Source organism: Saccopteryx bilineata, chromosome 11, assembly GCF_036850765.1.
Source record: "Saccopteryx bilineata isolate mSacBil1 chromosome 11, mSacBil1_pri_phased_curated, whole genome shotgun sequence".
NCBI classification, from domain to species: Eukaryota; Metazoa; Chordata; class Mammalia; order Chiroptera; family Emballonuridae; genus Saccopteryx; species Saccopteryx bilineata.
This window is the reverse complement of record NC_089500.1, coordinates 56370872-56392622: the sequence shown is the minus strand read 5'-3', so window position 1 is coordinate 56392622 and position 21751 is coordinate 56370872. Positions and strand designations below refer to the sequence as shown.

Below are 21751 nucleotides of genomic sequence, written 5' to 3'. Positions count from 1 at the left end.
ATTGATGAGGAGAGTGAGACTCAGAAAAGTTACACAAGTTGCCCAAGGTTACAGACAAGTAAAGGCCAGGATTTAAATTTAGGACCACCAAACTCCCAGCTATGGTTGGCTGCATTTTTATAGCCTTGATATCTCTGCTCTTTCCTTTCCTGGTTAGAGATATTATTTGTAATTATTCTAATCAACAATGCTTTCTCATCTCAATGGTGTTTTGATGGAACAAAAGATCTTCTAAAACTCTGATAATTTTACAGAATGAATATACAATATTAATATACAAAACATACATTTCTCACAGGTTCCATAAAATTATTGTCAAAATATGGGTTACTATTAGAACATAGATTCAATTAAAGTGATAATCACAGTGTATTGGCATACGTTAAAGGGTTGTGATGCTTAGAAATTTTAAGCATATTACAAAAAGCACGGAATAGGCCCTGGCCGGTTGGCTCAGTGGTTGAGCATCGGCCTGGCATGCAGAGGTCCCGGGTTTGATTCCCGGCCAGGGCACACAGGAGAAGTGCCCATCTGCTTCACCCCTTCCCCTCTCCTTCCTCTCTGTCTCTCTCTTCCCCTCCCGCAGCGAGGCTCCAGTGGAGCAAAAGATGGCCTGGGCACTGGGGATGGCTCCTTGGCCTCTGCCCCAGGCGCTAGAGTGGCTCTGGTCGCGGCAGAGCAACGCCCCGGAGTTGCAGAGCATTGCCCCCTGGTGGGCAGAGCGTCGTCCCCTAGTGGGCGTGCCAGGTGGATCCCAGTCAGGCACATGCGGGAGTCTGTCTGACTGTCTCTCCCCGTGTCCAGCTTCAGAAAAAAATGAATAAATAAAAAAATTAAAAAAAAAAGCACAGAATAGAGGGAAAAGACTGAATAGCATATCTTAGTCAACATGTTTTGTTAAGCATATCCTGATATCATAGTTTTCCCCTTTTTTAGCACTTTAGTTTACAGGGAACTTTCACTTATTTTACTCTTCATGATAATACCATGAGATATGTAGGCCACATATTGAAATCCAATTATGGAAATGAAGACAGTCTCAGAGTCCACAGGATGGCCAGAGGTCACACAGTAGTAAATCAAATGGCCTAGATGCCAGCCCAAGGCTCCTTTTGGCCCATGCTATGTGTTCTTTTAAATTGTGACACCCCCTTCCAAAAGATCACATCCTATAAACTACTTATATCAGAGTTAAAACTCCACTCATTCTAAGTAAAACTTCAGCCATTTGGAGAGAACTCAGAAAGACCACAACAGAGCGACCTGCCAAGACCCCTGGGTTTCTGCGGCCATGGCCCTGGACCCGCCCTCCCCCACAACGACCCACTAACTGGCCAATGGGAAGCCACATGGGCCCAGCTACTTCCTCCTTGTCCTTGCTACAAAGATGGACCTAAAATGAAAATCCAATATAAATCTGTCCTTTTAAAAAAAAGGTGAAGGGATTAAGCAGAGGAAAAAAGAACTTATAGACACAAACAACAGTGTGGGGACTGCAGGAGGGAGAAGGGGGTGGGGGGGAGGGGGAGGGGTCCTGATGGAGGGAGACTTCACTTGGGGTGGTGAACACACGATGCCATGTGCAGACGATGTGCTGTAGAACTGTGCACCTGAAATCTGCATAATTTTATTAACCAATGTCGCCCAATAAATTCCATAAAAGCTTAAAAATCCCTTTATAGTCCCATTATTTCTTTAAAAAGAAAACAAAGCATGAGTGAAGGGCTGTGCCCAGCACAGCACAGGGTTGGAAATATGGAGGTTAAACCGCAGAGGGTAGCGCTTCCCTGAGGGAGCTGGCGGCTCAGCAGAACAAGCACTCATACCACGTTGGGTGCATAAGTCCGAGGGAAGCCAGGGAGCAGCAAGGCCAGAGAAAGCTCTCCCAGGAAGAAGACACCTGGTTACACTTCGGAGGGTGACTGAACTAGTGAGAGAGGGGGAGTTTGGGCACATGAGCGAGTGTGCACATGTGCATGTATTGGGGGTGGGAGCCGGGGTAGAGGAGAGAAGATGAGAGAAAACTGCACTTAGGAAGCATCAAATGCAACCTGTTATATTCTCAGTACTGAGCATGTGTTTTCAGGACGATAGCAAGCAGGTGGCTTGAAGGGGAGACTGGCCCAGGAAGTGTCTAGAATGATGAATCTTTTAGCACAGAGGAGGCAGTCTGAATTTACCCCAAGGGCGATGGTAAAACCAATGGATTATTCAGTAGAATGAAAGATCCCTGCAGCCTCAGTGTGGAGCACTGGCTGGAGAGCTAAAAAGGCAGAGATATGCACTAAAGCAGCAGTGGGGAGATGGAAAGAAAAGGTGGGTGTAGTTAGTGACCCCAAGAGGTGAGGAGCGAGCTAGGTCTTCAAAGGAGTCAACAGAGGTATGTGTGCCCTGGCCGGGAATCGAATCCAGGACTACTGCATGCCAGGCCGACGCTCTACCACTGAGCCAACCAGCCAAGGCCAGTATGCAAGATCTTAGTCTTCTTCCTGGTGGAATCTGAGTTTGTAGCAATGGCTTACTTGAAGAAACCTTTCTGAATTTCTCTTCTCATTTAACAAAGCAACAGATTGATTCAAGGATAAAGGCTGCATATTCTTTTATGCATATGTCCGGGTCAATGTATTTAATTTTTATTTAAGGATGAAAATATAAGTTTGAAACCCTTCATGCTCCTGATATTCTGACTAATTAAAAGACAGTTTTGGACCTTAAGTTTCTTATCTATGAAAGTTTCTGTAATAATTACTTCAACTAAGAAAAAGAAGAGGTTCAATTCAATAAGCATTTATTGCACTCTTAATTAGGTTTGAGGTACTGAATGATAGAAACTAAATTATGGAAATTATTTGCATTTCCTATTACATTTACATACATTTTACATAATGATTAACTTAGGACAATGTTCACTTTCAGCATTTAATGCATAAATCTAATTAATACTCCCGAGTGCTGGCCAACCTATTTACTACGTGTGTGCTTTTAATTGTATTTACTAGGATGACCACTGTTTATAGAGGGTGTGCCTCTCCTTGTTGGACCCACAACTGTCTTCCAGCTCCCGGCTGGCTACTTTTTACTTTTCCTTTGGTTTCAGCTTAAATAGCACATCCTGACTCCCTTGTTAATATTTCACTCTTATGTCATATGCTGTTAGAGTACCCTGGACTTGTCCGTGCAGCATTGGTCACCATCCTAGCACAGTGACTGAACAGAAAAGTATGTAATAGATGTTTGGTGAATGAATAAACAATGAATGGGCTCTGGCCGGATGGCTCAGTGGTAGAGCATCAGCCTGGCGTGCAGGAGTCCTGGGTTCGATTCCCAGCCAGGGCACACAGGAGAAGCACCCATCTGCTTCTTCACCCCTCCCTCTCTCCTTCCTCTCTGTCTCTCTCTTCCCCTCCCACAGCCAAGGCTCCATTGGAGCAAAGTTGGCCCGGGCGCTGAGGATGGCTCCATGGCCTCTGCCGCAGGTGCTAGAATGGCTCTGGTTGCAACAGAGCAATGCCCCAGATGGGCAGAGCATCGCCCACTGGTGGGCATGCCGGGTGGATCCCTGTCAGGCGCATGTGGGAGTCTGTCTGACTGCCTCCCCGTTTCCAACTTCAGGGAAAAAAAAAAGAATGAATGAATGATAGCCAAAAGCCAATCGCAAAATTTCCTATAATGCTTTTCAATACCATAAAAGAAAGAATTTTAACAAGATGCTCATAACTGCAGAGCCCTTAGCACTTCTCATTGAGCAGAAAAAACATTGCTGCTGGCCTGGAAAACACTTCCGGGGAAAAGCAGGGAAGGGAGAGTGGGACACAGAGAGCAACTCCAAAGGGTGCTGTGGAAAAAAGCTCTCACACCTTCCTAATCCTCTACTATTTACAGGCTGAAGAATTGAGTGCTAATTTAATTAACTAGCTGATAAGTAAATACAGTTAACCATTACAAGGATAATATAATAATATATACTTAAAATAATTTTTGATGAAACAGAAAGCAAATCAGCATTTTTTTATGTTCTCATCATAAATGATTACATTGTATATATCTGTAAGTGCTAGCTGAGAAATTGTTCTGCGGAAGAGAATTATGCACACAGGGTTATAACATGATGTCCCTCCCTGGAAACAGGATGAGGCGGCAGTGGTCGGACCCTCTCTGGCATGTTCCCTGGTCTCAAGGTTGTGCCTCTAAGGACCACAGTAGGTTAACTTTCACTATCTGCCCCATACGTGACTTTTCAGTCTCTTAGAACTTGTAATCTTTTTTTTTTTTTTTTTTTTTTTTTGCATTTTTCTGAAGCTGGAAACGGGGAGAGACAGTCAGACAGACTCCCGCATGCGCCTGACCGGGATCCACCCAGCACGCCCACCAGGGCGATGCTCTGCCCACCAGGGGGTGCTGCTCTGCCTCTCTGGGGCGTCGCTCTATTGCGACCAGAGCCACTCTAGCGCCTGGGGCAGAGGCCAAGGAGCCATCCCCAGCGCCCGGGCCATCTTTGCTCCAATGGAGCCTCGGCTGCGGGAGGGGAAGAGAGAGACAGAGAGGAAGGAGAGGGGAAGGGGTGGAGAAGCAGATGGGCGCTTCTACTGTGTGCCCTGGCCGGGAATCGAACCCGGGTCTTCTGTATGCCAGGCTGTCGCTCTACTACTGAGCCAAACGGCCAGGGCCAGAACTTGTAATCTTTTCTCCTGTATATATGTGATTTTAACACCTTAACAAAGTGAAAGTGACGCATCTCTATACAGGCAAATCAATTAGTCTTTGTCAAACTTCCAAGGTCCTCTCTCCCAAAGGCTATCAGCCTTAGCTCGTAACATCTCTAGAACTGTATCCCTTAAACTCCCTGGGATCAATAACTGTGATTGGGAAGAGGCAGCAGCTCCTGAGAGAAAATGGCACAGAGGCTTTCGGATTCATAAGGCAATAAATATGTTGTTCAATTCAAGGCAAATACAGCCCTTTGGTGCTCTGGGTTTAAAACTGAGACTACTCTGAAATTATTCCACTGTTAACATTTATAGAGAGATGGGGGTAAATAGCATGTAACTCTCTGCTGTCCACAGAAAATGAAGTCAACTTGCACATCCACCTCCCTCACCCTGACAGATGGTTTGTGGGCTGCTGGTCAGTATGACCTGTATGACACGGGAATGCAGAGCACTGCCTGCTTGACCTCTAGGGAGGCGGTTGTGTATAACGTATAGCCTCTACTATAAATGACACTCAAGGGCATTCATGTAATCTATAGTTCCAGTTTCAGACATTGATCTTTTCCTCGACAAACATGCGTTCCTTGGGGCATGGTGGGAATGAGAAATAGTATGATGAAAAATTTGGTTCTTCCATAGCCCCAGCCAAGAATTAGCCTCAACCATCCACTGAGTGTACTGACCGCATTCCTTTAGGAGCTAAGAGAGGCCTTTGCACATGGCTTTCAACATATGAAGACCCTGCCACATCCATTCAACAGGCACTGCACACAAAAGCAAACACAGGTGATCACCACCGCCACAGTGACTAGCAGCCTATCAGGGCCAAGCGGTTAGGGTAATGCAGTAGAGAGAAACCAAAAGAGGGATCCAGATGGTTCTTCTGAGCAAAATGGACTATTAATTGCCACATATTTACTGCTTATAAAAATTTGGATTTAAAAATATTCATGCAATTTGTGACTTCCAATACATTATCACTGATAACCTACATTTTCCATTTCTAGTTTTCTAATATTCACTTTAACAGTACTTTAAATGGTTAATATCACCAATCACTTTAATAAATATATTCTCTTTTTTTTTTTCTTCTATAAGGGACTAAATAGTTTTGATTTCTCTAAATCCTGTTTCTAATAACATTTACAAGACCCTTTCCCTTCATGCCCGATGAGTTAGCTGTATCTGAACTGGGTCCAATGGAAAGAAAGGTCCATTAGGAAGTCTCAGTATAACCTGTAGATGAGGGGTCCCCAAACTACGGCCCGCGGGCCACATGCGGCCCCCTGAGGCCATTTATCCGGCCCCTGCCGCATTCCAGAAGGGGCACCTCTTTCATTGGTGGTCAGTGAGACCACCGCAAAGCACGGCGTTGCTCACGTACAGTACTACTTCTGGTGACGCGGGACACACACCTCACGGCTCTGGAAGCGCGTCATATCACTTGTTACGGCTAGCAGTGACAAATACGGAACCCGACATTGACCAACCAGCTCATTAGCCAAAAGCAGGCCCATAGTTCCCATTGAAATACTGGTCAGTTTGTTGATTTAAATTTACTTGTTCTTTATTTTAAATATTGTATTTGCTCCCGTTTTTTTTTTTGTTTTTTTTTTTTTTTTTTTTTTTTTTACTTTAAAATAAGATATCTGCAGTATGCAAAGGGATTTGTTCATAGTTTTTATTTTATTTTATAGTCCGGCCCTCCCTCACAGTCTGAGGGACAGTGAACTAGCCCCCTGTGTAAAAAGTTTGGGGTCCCCTGCTGTAGACTGAGCCTGCTCTACCCCCTCCTGTGGCCGCCCCTCTGATCCAGCCTGCACTGCTGTTGAGCAGACCTTCCTTCCATTTATTTGGTCCTTACCTAAACCCTTGGAACGGCTTACTCACAGCCATAACAAACTCCTCTGTCTCCCCAGTGCGCAGACTCTAGTAAGTATCTAGCAAATCTAATCCTAGCAGCTCCATGACATAAAATGGTATTATCCCTGCTTTGGAAAGATGAGGAACCCAAGGCTCAGAGGAGTTAGGGAACTTGTAACAGTCACACAGCCAGTGGTTGAGAGAGCTGGAATTTGAAATGAGGTTAACTCCAAAGAGGAGGTTCCTTCCTGATATCGTGTGGCTCATTTTATAGTTAGGTCCACAAAATAATGTGACCCAGAGTAATCGTATGCCAAAGAAGAAAAGAGTAATGTGCCTATCTAAAAGGCTGTATGTGACACCTGACACTTTCTTATTTTAGGCCATAATGATCTTAATTATTAATTATTGATAGTCAGTAGCTTCTAATTAATTTAGAGCAGAGCACTGTTTAGATCTGGAAATTATACATCATTTCTAATAGGCTAATTAAAAATTAAGCTACATATATATATAAGGTCTACTGGAAAGTTCTGTCCATTTCTATCACAACAAGTTTCGACATGTAAGCACATGTTTATTTGGCGCTTGTGTGCCTCTCTATTTTTATCACTTAATGTATACATACTGACGTAGCAAATTAACTAAAACAAAGTTGATTCACGTTAGTCTTATGTGTGAAGCGATAGTGTACCCATGGCTGATAAAGTTCATTTACGCCACTGTATTTTTTTTTTTTTCATTTTTCTGAAGCTGGAAACAGGGAGAGACAGTCAGACAGACTCCCGCATGCGCCCGACCGGGATCCACCCGGCACGCCCACCAAGGGCGACGCTCTGCCCACCAGGGGGCGATGCTCTGCCCATCCTGGGCGTCGCCATGTTGCGACCAGAGCCACTCTAGCGCCTGGGGCAGAGGCCACAGAGCCATCCCCAGCGCCCGGGCCATCTTTGCTCCAATGGAGCCTTGGCTGCGGGAGGGGAAGAGAGAGACAGAGAGGAAGGCGCGGCGGAGGGGTGGAGAAGCAAATGGGCGCTTCTCCTGTGTGCCCTGGCCGGGAATCGAACCCGGGTCCTCCGCACGCTAGGCCGAAGCTCTACCGCTGAGCCAACCGGCCAGGGCTTACGCCACTGTATTTTATGCGAATTTCAACAAGGAAGAAATGCTACAGAAGCATGTAGAAATTTATTGAAAGTGTTTGGTGAAGGTACAGTTTCTGACAGGATATGCAGAAGATGGTTCGAAAAAATCAAAACCGGTAATTTCGACCTTTCTGATAAGCCACGTTCTGGGAGACCATATTTGATCGATGACGATGTTGTTAAGACCATGTTGGAGCAAGATCCTTTTCTGACAACATCGGAGATCGCAGAAAGGCTTAATTCAGCTCAGCAAACCATTTCGGACCATATTCGGAAGATAGGATTGGTGTGGAAATATATTATTTAATAAAGTTTATTGACGGTAAGAAAAATTTGTATTTTGTTTTATTTCAAAAACGGACAGAATTTTCCGGTAGACACTATATATATATATATTACAGAATCTTTGCATCTGAAGGCAAACTTTGCACTGTGAGGTTTTACCCTATAGATTACTTCTTTCTCAAAAAAATATTATTATAGCAAGAAAATAAATGGATACATTTTTTTTGTGTATCAATAATAATAAATATTTTCAAATCATTATTTAACTGGCTCCTCTGAGGCAGGATCAAACTCTTGGACAAAACTATTCTGATTAGAAAAGATAATTAGTAGAACCCAGAGATTTAATTTTCACATAATCATAAAATGGCCTTCAAATCCCAAATACCCTTTCTCTGAAGAAGGTGGAAGAAGATGCAGATTCTTTAGGGTGAACAGAAAATAAGACTTCACTGAGATGAGCAAATAACAGGTCTCATCAAATCTTCACTGATGATTCACATTGTGAAGTTTACTTGTACATAAGATCAGTTTCCTCTTGTATTATGTTTAAGTTTTTTTTCAGTAGGCCTGATAATAACCATAATTAACTAATGATTCAGGGGTTAACAGGGAAACTCCTAATCTTTTAATACAGTTGTTTTCCAGAACTGGAGGTCTGGAGAAAGTTCATCACCTATTTATAATATCAGTTCCTAAACACTTGGAAATACATAAAGGTAGCCAGATGCAATCAAAATGGAAAATGCAGTAAATATATGAGAATTTACAGAAATTCTAAAATTTATTCTTCGTGATATCAGATTTGAAAAGAATGAGACACAGGAAGGAGAAGTTAGAGGACCTGCGGTGGTCCAATGAACAGACACAACATGACCTCCTCGCCCCTGCGCCCCGATGATAGGGTCGGGAGTGCCACAGAACACACACACAGAGTACTCAGTATGTGTGGGTACAATGTGAAATGCTTTGGAATTATTAGCTTATCTAATCTTCCCAAGAACCCTACATGGTTGATGGGCTCAAAGGCTTCACGCAGGAAGCAGAGAAGAATGGATGCCACGAAGATGGTGTCAGTGGAGGTAATGTGCTTGTCCATGGACTTCCAGGTGGTAGACGGTCAAAAAGATCACTGCTGCTTTTAAAGACATTGGCCTTTACTTCATAACATCAAACTTCCAAACCATATTCAACCATATGCCAACAATTATAATTCCCAATATAGGAAACTTCTTAACCCAAAATGTATGATTATCTCTGACTTTCACTAATAATAATGACCTCTTTCCTTGCTTTTATTGTAGAAGATTCGCTTCATTGTCCCATCTGAGGTGACACATTTCACATACACCCTGACTCCCATTCTCACGCTGAGTCCCATTAAGAAAAATGGCTGTGTGATAACCAGCTTGGGACATGAGTGCAGGGTGATGGCCCACAAAGAGAATATAGCTCATTTCCCATTTAGCCCCAGGATCAACTCAAACATTTTTAGGAAGTATAACAAATTCCCTTAAAAGAAATACAGTTGCTTTACTGTCTATTTATCCTCAATGGAATGCAAACTTGTCCTTCACCTTCTTCTAAGAATACAGCATGGGTTTTTCAAGGGACAAAGAGCTTGATAATGAGAAAAAATAGCATCCTTACACTTCTGATTTTCTAATTTGTTACAAAAGAATATGTAATGAGTAATTTGAATAAATCAGATATTAGACATTAACAATGAGGCTTAATATGTGTTCACACTTTCCTAGTTAACTACCTCAGGCAAAGCAGCATAAGGAAAAATGATAGAGAGGAGTAAATGAAAATAGAAGACATTTGCAAAGTCTACCATGATTGTGGATTGAAGGCTAAAAAAATTTAATAAAAATCTGGACATATTATATAAAAATAATTCTTGATTTATATATAAAATTGCAATTATATGAGACATCTTTTTTTTTTTAAATCAGAAGTATTTCGGGGTGAATAAAACATTTATGCTCGCCATGATAGGAAATATTTCCTATCTCATTTGAAATTTTACTTAGGCCCTGGCTGGTGGCTTAGTAGATAGTGTTGGCCCAGTGTATGGACGTTCTGGGTTCGATCCCTGGTCAGGGCACACATGAGAAGCGACAATCTGCTTCTCTCCTCCTCGCTGTTGTTCCCCTTCTCTCTCTCTCTCCTACCCACAGCCAGTGGATCCACTGGTTTGAGCACCAGCCCCACATGGGGGTTGCCAGATGGATCCTGATCAGGATGCATGCAGGAATCTGTCGATCTCCCCTCCTCTCACTTAAAAAAATCTTATTTAACTAGAACACAATCTTTAAGATGTAAGGCAAAACATTGCTTCCACTCCTTCAGCTCTCATCTCTCCCCTACTCATAATGTAGGGAGGTTCCTATATGCTGTTCAGCTTCTCCACTATTGCAACTACTCATAATGTAGTGAGGTTCCTATATGCTGTTCAGCTTCTCCACTATAGCAACTACTCATAATGTAGTGAGGTTCCTACCAGGCGTCCCCAAACTACGGCCCCCGGGCCACATGCGGCCCCCTGAGGCCATTTATCCGGCCCCCCGCCACACTTCTGGAAGGGGCACCTCTTTCATTGGTGGTCAGTGAGAGGAGCACTGTATGTGGCGGCCTTCCCGGTCTGAGGGACAGTGAACTGGCCCCCTGTGTAAAAAGTTTGGGGACCCCTGCTATATGCTGTTCAGCTTCTCCACTACAGCAACTACTCATAATGTAGTGAGGTTCCTATATGCTGTTCAGCTTCTCCACTATAGCAACTACTCATAATGTAGTGAGGTTCCTATATGCTGTTCAGCTTCTCCACTATAGCAACTACTCATAATGTAATAAGGTTCCTATATGCTGTTCAGATTCTCCACTAGAGCAACTATTCACAAACTACTTTTTAAATATAACCATTGAGGAAGCACTCGGTTGTGAGGACAACCATGGCATAATAAATTATCAATAACAATGAAAGCATAACATTAAAATAATTGGGGCTACCCTTATTAGAAGAGCGACAAAGCAGCTGCCATAACAAAGCTGTGTTCACACGTTCAGACATTGGTTATCATGTTTGGGTTGCTGATGTGATGACCTGCCATCGTCATGGGCAGACAACTGCTGGTGTTTTCCCCATTTAATAATATCTCCTGAAAGAGTGAATCAAAAAATAAGAACTAAATCTTTTACTATTTCACTGAAATAAATATCAGTGTTCAATTTACCAACATATTCAAGCACTGAGTTTTAATTAGGAAGACATATAGCTCCAAAGAGTTTATGAACAAAATTGAAGCAACAATGTCATTTGAAAACACCATCACGTTAGGCTAAAAAATGTGATTAAGTCTCCAACATATATACTGTTAAAAGGTATAATACATTATTAATGAGGGGTATTGCAAACAGTAGAGTTAGTATATATATCAAGAATAAAGTCAGCCTGACCAGGCAGTGGTGCAGTGGATGAAGCACTGGATTGGGACACGGAGGACCCAGGTTCCAAACCCTGAGGTCGCTAGCTTGAGTGTCAGATCATCTGGTTTGAGCAAAGCTCACCAGCTTGAGCCCAAGGTCGCTGGCTTGAGCAAGGGGTCACTCAGTCTGCTGTAGTCCTTCAGTCAAGGCACATATGAGAAAGCAATCACTGAACAACTAAGGTGCCACAATGAAGAATTGATGCTTCTCATCTCTGTCCCTTCCTGTCTGACCCTATCTGTCTCTCTCTCTGTCACACATACACACGCATACACACAAAAGAATAAAGTCAGAGAGAGAATTTTTGTTGTGTAAAGTGTGTGCAAAAGTCATTCTTAATTTAGAGCTGTTGCTTTTTTACTGGCAAATTACAAGGGATTTCACTGCTGGGCTGTGTCTTGCATGCAATGAACAGCAAAGAGAAGAGAGAGAAGTGAGGTCATTCTAAATGGATAAAATAAAATTAAGCTTTCCCCTGTCTTATTAAAGAAAAAAATCGAATCTATGAACAGACATTAAAATTCTGTCCTCGGTGCTAGTTTACCAGCTAGAATGATGGAATTTGTGTTCTTCCTGGCCATCTTAGGATTAAGTTAATTTTATGTGACAGAGCTGATGTGTTGATCAATAAAAAGACAACAACCGTTTACATTGAGAGTTTAGTGCAATTTCAAGAATCTGCATTAACCAAGCTGAGTGCTTGTAGTGGAATCAATACACAAGCACCTTACTTAGTGAAGTGCATAAATGAAATACGACTGAATTTTCAACACTGATGAATATGGATTAAAGAAAAATCAAATCAATCGAAAAAATGGGTTTTGGAAAACACACGACAGTATTTTTGAACACATAATACTGTGAAAAATCCAAGAAAGCCAACAGATGTTCACTTCCATTTCCCCTCTTTCTTCTAGTATTTATCTTATCACTTGGGAAAAGCTTTCTTGTATTGCAGTTTGATTACATGTGCATTTTGCAAATTTCCAGATGTGCTCAAATGTTTTAATCTACATTATGGCTTTATATTTTAGGTCCCTATGATTCCCTGATCAGAGTTCTTATTTCTCTAAAACTAAATGAAATTGAAATTTTTCATATACCCCATTTAGTCTAAAAGTATTATAAACGCTTTCCCCCAAAATTAATCCTTTAGATATATTGGTCTTCCATCTACTCAAAAGATAATCATTCCAATTACCTTGTATTATAATAATGAGTTCCTTGTAGAGAATACAGGTTGTGGCAAAAGTTGGTTCTAGTTGTGAGTATGCAAAACACAGACTTACTAAAGCTATTGTAATAGTCATAATTCTGCATGTCTTTTTCCATATGAACAACTGTAAACCATACTTTTGCCCCACCCTGTATTTATTTTTCTGCCAAAAACCTTTGGATAGGTGAGAATTTCCTCTAACAAATTTGTGCAGTAAAAGTTACCCATTTAAGAAAAGCATCCTTCCAGTTAAAGTGGTGTGTGTAGTGGACCTCTCTGTAAAGCTTACTAAGTAGTGTTCCACAAGAAATGAAATTGATTCTAGCATTACAGATTTAGATAATGAACATAGACAGTAAATTTATTAATTTCAAGATGCTGACATTGTGGTTGAAGGTATATAATTGAGGCAGAATGCAAAGTGACCCTGTCAAAGTCAAGGATGTTTAGCTGCTAACAAGATGACATTTAATGAATGCAAAGCTGCACTGAACTTGGAACATAGGGCATTATGACAATCATGAAAGAAGATGTGACAACCTATATGGAAATCTTAGCAGAAGCAGAGAGTTGGGCCTGATGAAACGACTAACCTGTGGTGAAAGCTATATATTTTGGACACTCTGACAAGCATCTGAATCTATATTTTTATAGACATGAGAATAAGAAATCTAAGGATATCTATAATTAATGAACAAGTAAGCCTTCCACAACTCCACAATTAGGTTTAAATAAAACAACAATAAAAGCATGCTTTAGCAACACATATGAGAAAATGTGAAGTTTATATGGAACCACAAAAGACCCCAAACAGTCACAGTGATCTTGAGAAAGAAGAACAAAGTTTGAGGAATCAGGCTACCTAATACCAAAGTATATTTCAAGGCCCCAGTGATCAAAACAGCATGATACTGACATAGAATCTTATATATAGATAAATGGAATAGGACAGAAAGCTCAGAAATAAACCCATACTTTTATAGTCAATATTTGAAAAAAGAGGCAAAAATATACAATGGGGTAAAAGATGGTCTAATGTGCAAAGAAATGAAACTAGACCACCTTCTAACACCATATATAAGAATAAACTCAACATGAATTAATGACTTAAATATTAAACCTGAAACCATAAAAATCCTAGAAGAATACTGGCAGTAAAATCTTGGACATTTCTCATAGCAATATTTTTTTCTGATATATTTCCCTGGTCAATGAAACAAACTCAAAAGCGTTTGCACAGCAAAGGAAACCATTAACAAAATGAAAAAGACAACACACTGAATAGGAGAACATGGTCACCAAAGATACCTCTGATAAGGGGTTAATATTCAAATTTATAAAAAACTCATGCAACTCAACACCAAAAATACAAACAATCCAATTTAAAAATGTGCAAAGGATCCAAATAGACGCTTCTCCAAAGAGGGCATACAGCTGGCCAATGTATGAAAAGATGTTCAACATCACTGATCATCAGAGAATTGCAAATTAAAACTACAAATGAGTGATCACCTCCCACCTGTCAGAATGGCTATCAATAAATCAACAAACAAGTGTTGGAGAGGATGTGGAGAACAGGAAACCCTCATGCACTGTTGGGAACACAGATTGGTGCAGCCACTGTGGAAAACAGTATGGAAGTAGCTAAAATAATTAAAAATGGAACTGCCTTATGACCCAGTGATTTTACTTCTGGTAGGTTAACCAAAGAAATCCAAAACTCTACTTTGAAAGAATACATGCACCTTATGTTCACTGCAGTGTTATTTACAATAGCCAAGATTTGGAAGCAGCCCAAATGTCTATCAGTAGACAAGTGGGTAAAAGGGCTGTGGTACATTTACACAATGGAATATTACTTGGCCATTAAAAAGAAGGAAATCTTACCCTTTGTGACAATATGGATGGACCTGGAGATCGTTATGCTAAGTGAAATGAGCCATTCAGAGAAAAACAAGACATGATTTCACTCATATGTGGAATCTACTGAACAAAATGAACTAACAAGCAAAATAGAGACAGTCTCATGGAAAGCAAGCTGACAGCTGTTGGGGGGGTTTGGTAAGGGGTGAAGGAGGACAGAGCAAAAGAGAAAAAACTCTTGGACATGGACAACAGCGTGGTGACTGTCGGGGGAAGGAAGGAAACGGGGAGAGGGTAAAAGGGGGATACATGGTTTCGGAAGGAGACCTGACTTGGGGTGGTAAATACACAGTATATACAGTGTAGAGATGTGTTGCAGAATTGTGTATCTGAAATCTGTATAATTTTGTTAACAAGTGTTATCCCAATAAACTCAATAAAAAGAGAAAACAGAAACAAAAACAAAAAAATAAAAGTTTCATATAATTTTATAGACTTTTCAAATAAAAATTTCTGTGATTCCACCTTAATTTGACTTCATTTATCAACTAATGTTATTCTGTTTTTACTGTTGACTCTGTGGACTAAACTTTGTATATATCAATATCTTATGAAAGATAAAGAGGTCCAACTGATCACTGACTGATACAATGGTGAAAACATGATCAAAAACAGCCAGGTTTCAAAGTTTAATGAACTAAAATTCTACAAAAGGAACCTGGAAACAAACCCCGCAACAGCCTTAATTGTGAATGTAAATGCTTCCTTAGAGTATGCTGTTGAAAATAATAGATTATTTTGAAGGAAATCACTTCTGATAGCCCAGAATATCCAAATCCCTCTGAAACAAGTAGAAATTTCATTTATCTAGATTAATGAGCTTATGACAAATTCATAGTCAAGGGTTATTCAGGCCTTCCTTTTCTCAGGCCTAGCAAGAATCAATTTATTTTATTCATTCACTGTACAAGTAACACTTTGTAAAGTTCTTAGCTATGTAAATCATCAGGGAATGAGAAGAGACCTACATGGTGGCAATAAACTTAAATCTGTTCAAATAAAGACTTCACAGTGCTCTTGCCAATCGTTTATTTCAGCGATTTTCAACCTTTGTCACCACATGGCTCACATAAACTAATCACTAAAATTCTGTGGCACACCAAAAAATGTTATACTTTATGCCCATTTGACCAAAAAAAAAAAACCACAAAAAACAAAACAAACCCCACAAAACAGATACAATTTTGATTCATTCACACCAGCTACTGTTGTATTGGCCATTGTCATTTTTTTTAAAAATTTGACAGTCTAAGGAAAAAAGAGGTCAGTATCTTGATTAAATAGTCAGGTACTGCATGTTTTAAAAATTCTTGCGGCACGCCAGTTGAAAGTCGCTGGTATATTTCTTTTAAAAAAAATTATACAATTAGTCAATTAATGAAGAGTTAACCAAACTTAAACTCAAGGTAAAGAAACAAACAAAAGGTCCACTTAAAGAATAGAGTGCAGGACAAAAATGTCTGGTGCCCTTGGGTAACTAAATTGCAGCAAGCGATCACCTTTTAGAAGTAAAGCCCCCTCTCAACAGACTGGGGCTTTTGTTCCTCATCTTTATACAACACTTGATCGCCCCATATCAAAGCACTTTCCTTTTTCTCAGTCATGTCTTTCAATTAGAACTAATAAAGATACAGGTTTACATGCTGACTGAGGTTTGTAGCAAATCCCCAGGAAACACATTGGAGAAGTTACTCAATTTTATTTTAGTTTTCCACGCCCGAGCCAGCCCGTCCCTTCTCTGCTCAGTACCTGACGGGCGCGCCTCGGCTGTGTGCGGGTTTCAGCAGGACCGTCACTGTGTTGTCAGTTTGATTCAAAGGGGTCTCAAGTTCATAAGCCGGCATGGAGGGTGCTGGGGGAAGAATGCGTGAAGATGGTAGACTCATTATTTCTGATTTATCTTTTCAGTTTTCTGTCTACTTTCATGTTATAAAGAACATTAAAAACACAGTGCAGTTAGATTCAATGGCAGCTATCAACTGACCATGTGCAGCATTTATATATATATTCCCTGCACAAAATACCAAGGACAATGGCTAACACTAGTATATGTTGACTTCTTTGATCTCAGAGATCAAAGCTAGGACAGAGCAGGAGCAGGGCTTGTGAAGTGTGAGTAATAGTCTCTTTCTCAAATTTCTGTTGTATTCTTGCTAAATGGCTATAGCGAGCTTGTGAAAATCCATTATCTGAACACTTATAATTTGTGTTCTTTTCTTCAAAAATATACTTTTAAATGCATATGTAAGAGATAATCACTAGGATGGTAAAACTGAACTTTATAGTTCTTCCATCTAAGGCAAGGGCTTTTATCTACCCAAGATCTATCAGAGGACTTGAAGAGGAGCCCGAGAGCCTTGTGGAAATGAATGACCTCTGCTGGGCTCCCAGGAAGAGATGGGAAGGAAAAGGTGTGGGAGTTGAAGTAAGAAAGCCACAGGCTTGACTTTTTGTTGTGCTTTGTTTTAACCAGCGTAAGAGCTTCCGTACATTATCTCTAGAGCTTCAGTTGACTCATCTTTCAAAATAGGAGAAATTACCCTCTAGGGTTTTTATAGGAATCCAGAGAGATAGAGAGAGCCAGGTAAATATAATTCTACAAATGTTAGCTCTCTTCCCAAAGTGAATCCTATTTCCAAGGCCATTTTCTGGCATTCTTTGTTTTCTACATTTTAACTCTTATTATGAGAAGGTAACAACAGGGCTCTTGGATAATTCTGTCATCATTGTGGACAAGAGACATCATTCTGGAAAGGATGGGATATGACAGGGCACAGGGTCCTTTTATAACCCCCAGGTTTAGGTACCGATAAGATTATGAGAGATCCTTTTTTTACAAATACAGTTTTTTAATCTCTTAGGTATAAAAGATTTTATGTAAAAGACATGCTATATCTCAGTTCCATTTATCAAGTTTTGTCAGCATTAAAAATTAACTCCAATTCCATTTAAAATGAACCCAAATTCATAATAAAAGATATACATTTTATATAGGGAATAGTTCTCTATCTGAAATCCATGAAAGCAGAGAATAGGGGCCACACATTGCAATTTTTTTGAACTATAAAAATTATAGTTTGTTTTTTGTTTTTTTTTTTTTTTAATTTTTTATTTTATTTATTCATTTTTTTAGAGAGGAGAGAGAGAGGGAGAGAGAGAGACAGACAGAGAGAGAAGGGGGGAGGAGCCGGAAGCATCAACTCCCATATGTGCCTTGACCAGGCAAGCCCAGGGTTTTGAACCGGCGACCTCAGCATTTCCAGGTCGACGCTTTTATCCACTGTGCCACCACAGGTCAGGCAAAAAAATTATAGTTTTTATAGTTATTCCTTTATAGTTATTCTTGATGAGCTTGTGTAGGCTAATTAAAGTATAAACTGTCTTCGCTTTTAAATAGAATTGCATGAACCTGGTGGGTGGGCTTACAGTGCTCAGATTATCAAACAGAATTTTTATTTAATAAAAATGGTAGAACTCAATTATTTTCTTCTAAAAGAACACATCCCTTAAGATAATAATCTTTTAAAATATGGTATCCATAGGGGAAAATTACCAAAAAGGGGGGGATGGGCTTGAAGGGTACACATAGGTATACATTTCTTCTTTAATCTTCGTGATAAATCTAAGCACCAGATAATACCATCTTTCTTTACATTTGGGGATAAATTTTCTTGATCAAAATCAGACAGGAAGTACATGGAAAAATTATATTTAGGAGCCCCATTTTGGGATTGCAAGCTCAGTGGTCTTTGTACTCACTCATCTGTACAACCTGTGTCATCTCCTAACCTCCCAAGGCCTTTTTCCTCTTCGCCAACTGTCCACATTATTCATATAACCTACTGCTTTATATCAAGTATCAAGTATATATTAAATTTCAAGTCACGTTTACGCTCATAAATAAAATCTTACACAATGAATTTTTTTCCTTTAAGTTATAATCATTTAAAAATAAAATTCCCAAACTTCCTCAAAACTTGTAGAACAATTACAGTACTGTAATTGTATTTCCTTTCCTTCATTTCCAAACAAAAACTTTTATAAAACTAGGAATGAGGGATAATATATATCAAAGTCAGACTAAATATTATAGAGCTACCCCTAAGTTACCACCCTCACCCGCCTTCTGCTCATCTACCCCCAACCAAAACAATCAGAGCCTCAACTCAAATACATCCCACTCGTACCCAAAGGGGAAAAATGGAAACAGAAAATGTCCATGGAATGTGTTTACTGCTGTTATGTCTCCCAGACCAGATGGTATTTCCATTTCCTCCAGTCTGAAGCACAAAGAAATTTTCTGCACAGTTGCATATGCCCAGAAATCTTTCTCAAATTATATCTTTTGTTGGGTGGCATAATTGGGTCTCTACAAGCAAAAAGCTAAAGGCAGTAAATGCCTAGATAACTCCTCTGCTGTCGCCTTTCTCTTTAGGACATGAAACTCCTCATGTGGAAGGTCCCGAGGAAGGCTGATCTTTCTGGCACTGAACTCCATATAATGCTGTCTTTCTGCTGAGCGCTAAATTAGTCATGGCTCATTTCAGAGATCTTTCCAGCACTGCTGCTCTGGTAATCTGGGACTGTGAAGGGGATAACGGTGTACAGAACAGGACCGTCTGCTCATGTCTAAGTGCTTCAATGAAAACTGTCGAATCAGTGGCTACTTCTTAACACATTAGAATCTTAAGCTCCCAAATTATAAATATTTGGAGTATTTTATTTAATTGGACGACTCTGATTTTCAGACAACCAAAGGTACTCATTTGAATACAATGTGTTAAGTTTGGGTGAGCTTTACATACTTGACAATGCAAATGAAAAAGTACAAAATTCCACTTCTGATAAAAAACAAACAAACATAACTCTGATAAAATACCTGATATTTTGGTGGTGAACTGGTTTGTCGCTGGAGGTCCAAAACCCTTCGCTGTGCTAGCTCGGATGGTAAAAGAGTATGTTGTCCCTGGATACAGTCCAAAAAACAGAAAGTGGGTCTCATTTCCCAGCTTCGAAACTCTTCCACTTTGATTGGATAAGTCTATTTCTGGGTCAAAAGAACTGACTGCTTTGTAGGTGATCTGCAAGAGAATAAAAATGTGATTAATTATCTGGCTCAGACAGTCCAAGATTGCATCTTCATCCACTAAACCCTTTTGATGTATGTGCTGTCGCACACTTTCTGATAAGCTCTCCTGCTCACTTCGACTGTTCAAATCCTGGATCCGCCAGGGAAGGGGCACAAGAACTCAGCCCAAACTGTTATGAGTTATTACTTTTATAGACAGAGGAACTTAAAGCTAGTAGATTAGAACATAAAGGATGAGTTCAGGTTTAAGCTAATGTCTTGAAGTTGTTTGCTTTCAAAATGTCATTTTGGAAAACAACATTCTAGTTGGTTTAAAACAGAATAGTATAATATACAACTAGCTCGAGCAGATAAGAAACTGACAAGAGTAAGCTTGATCTCTCATGTAGTGGCCAAAGTTAGAGGTAGCACTGAATAAGATCACTGTCTCCTGGAAACAATGGCACTTTTAAGTGTCTCTAGCATGTGGGTCAAGATGTCTGTTCCAAAAATAAATCCTGAGTACATGTCAGTAGCTCCTAATGCTATGGCTGTAGCCCTCATGACTGGCCCTATTTACATCTTCTCTTTATTATAGCTGTCCATTAGAACCTTAGTCATGATAGAAGCGCTCTGTTCAGCACTGTTGAATATGGTAGCCACTAGCCACAAGTGGCTATGGAGCACTCAAAATGTGGCTAGTGAGGAAATTTAAATACAGTTTAATTTAATTTAAATTAACTAAAATTTAAATTGCCACTTATGCCTGGGAGCTGCCATTTTGAGCAGCGTCATTCTGGACGCTTTCCTGGTATTTTCCACGTAACAGGTGTTCAAAGCATGTCGGTGAGTCTGAAATATGTGGAAATAAACATAACATAGGTGTCCTTCAAGTTTGCCCTTTCAAATGAGTTTTAAAAGCATTTTGCTATAAGTACTCCATCAGCTCTCTAAGAATATACGTTTTAGTAGTGATTACTAACTTCTGGTTGTAATGACATAATTTTAAATATGAAGCAGATTTAGGAGTTTTAAATTACAAAACCGAGCACTTTTCTTACTTTTAAATAGGTAAACTTACTTATAATTTATGTGCATGAACACTAACACTATTATTATAGGCAGTGATCATTGACATTCTCCTTCTTGTATTCTACCGTGTCATTATAATTAAGGAGACTTCTCTGAAAGAGTACTTAGATTGAGTTAACTAAGCTTCAGCAAGAAAGTGTCTGCTATATATATAAATATATTCGTCACTGCAGTGACTGGCACTCTGAACGCCAGGCAGCTGTCTGTCGTTGACCCTCTCACATATTTCCTACAAGGCCACTCAGAGTCAAGAGACAGGCCCATGGCCACCACCTAGCTACTGTCACTGCGGTGCACCCAGTTGCTTACTCGGACCTCCATTCTGACTCCCCCAAGAGAAAAGCATTGTTTGGAGAAGGATGATGTAAGCTAGGGCAGCATAATTGCACCCCCAAAATTCATTTAGTCATTCAGTCAGTCATTCGAAACATATGAACTGCATGCCTGCTTACAACCAAACATGTGCTCTGAGCTGAGCTGTCACATGGTGATTCAGACATGGCGCTGGCCTTGGAGGAGGTGACAGTCTGGTGGGGAAGGAGGGGAGCAATCCAACAATTATGATACACTATAATTAAAATAAGGACTAGCACTGCCCACCAGAGCTAGGTTAACACTCATTAATGGTTGGTGTATCTTTCATAAGAGGTAAGTAAAGAGATAACTTGAGGATAACCTAAACTTATAGCATATTCATTTATAATATCTACACTATTCGATTTGGTTTTTTTTTTTCTTCTCTTCTTCAAAAACTGTCCAAGTGTGCTCCCTCCTTGAGAGATACCTGGCACCATTTATTGCTAAGTTTTCTTCCAACTATAATCATTGAGCTCTGCTTCCAGTTTTTACCTCTTGTCAAATGTGTTTTTATGATAATACACTGTTCCTAAGATCCCTGCTTCCCTTGGGGCAACTGTTCTAATCCCTTGGCGTGATGCCGGTCTGGAAGAGGGGGCGGAGTCTG

At 40.2% G+C, this 21751-nt stretch overlaps 1 protein-coding gene across 5 annotated transcripts in view; it reads right to left on the bottom strand.

Annotated features, from left to right (window-relative positions):
* Window positions 1-21751, bottom strand: part of PTPRM (protein tyrosine phosphatase receptor type M) — an 899870-nt gene that overhangs the window by 324749 nt on the left and 553370 nt on the right. For all 5 annotated transcript variants that reach the window (XM_066246290.1, XM_066246286.1, XM_066246288.1 and 2 more), the window contains exons 10-11: window positions 19507-19708; window positions 16377-16479 (exon numbers count right to left, since the gene is read on the bottom strand). In XM_066246290.1, the coding sequence (XP_066102387.1) occupies window positions 16377-16479; window positions 19507-19708 (305 nt within the window). The remainder of the gene's footprint in view (window positions 1-16376; window positions 16480-19506; window positions 19709-21751) is intronic.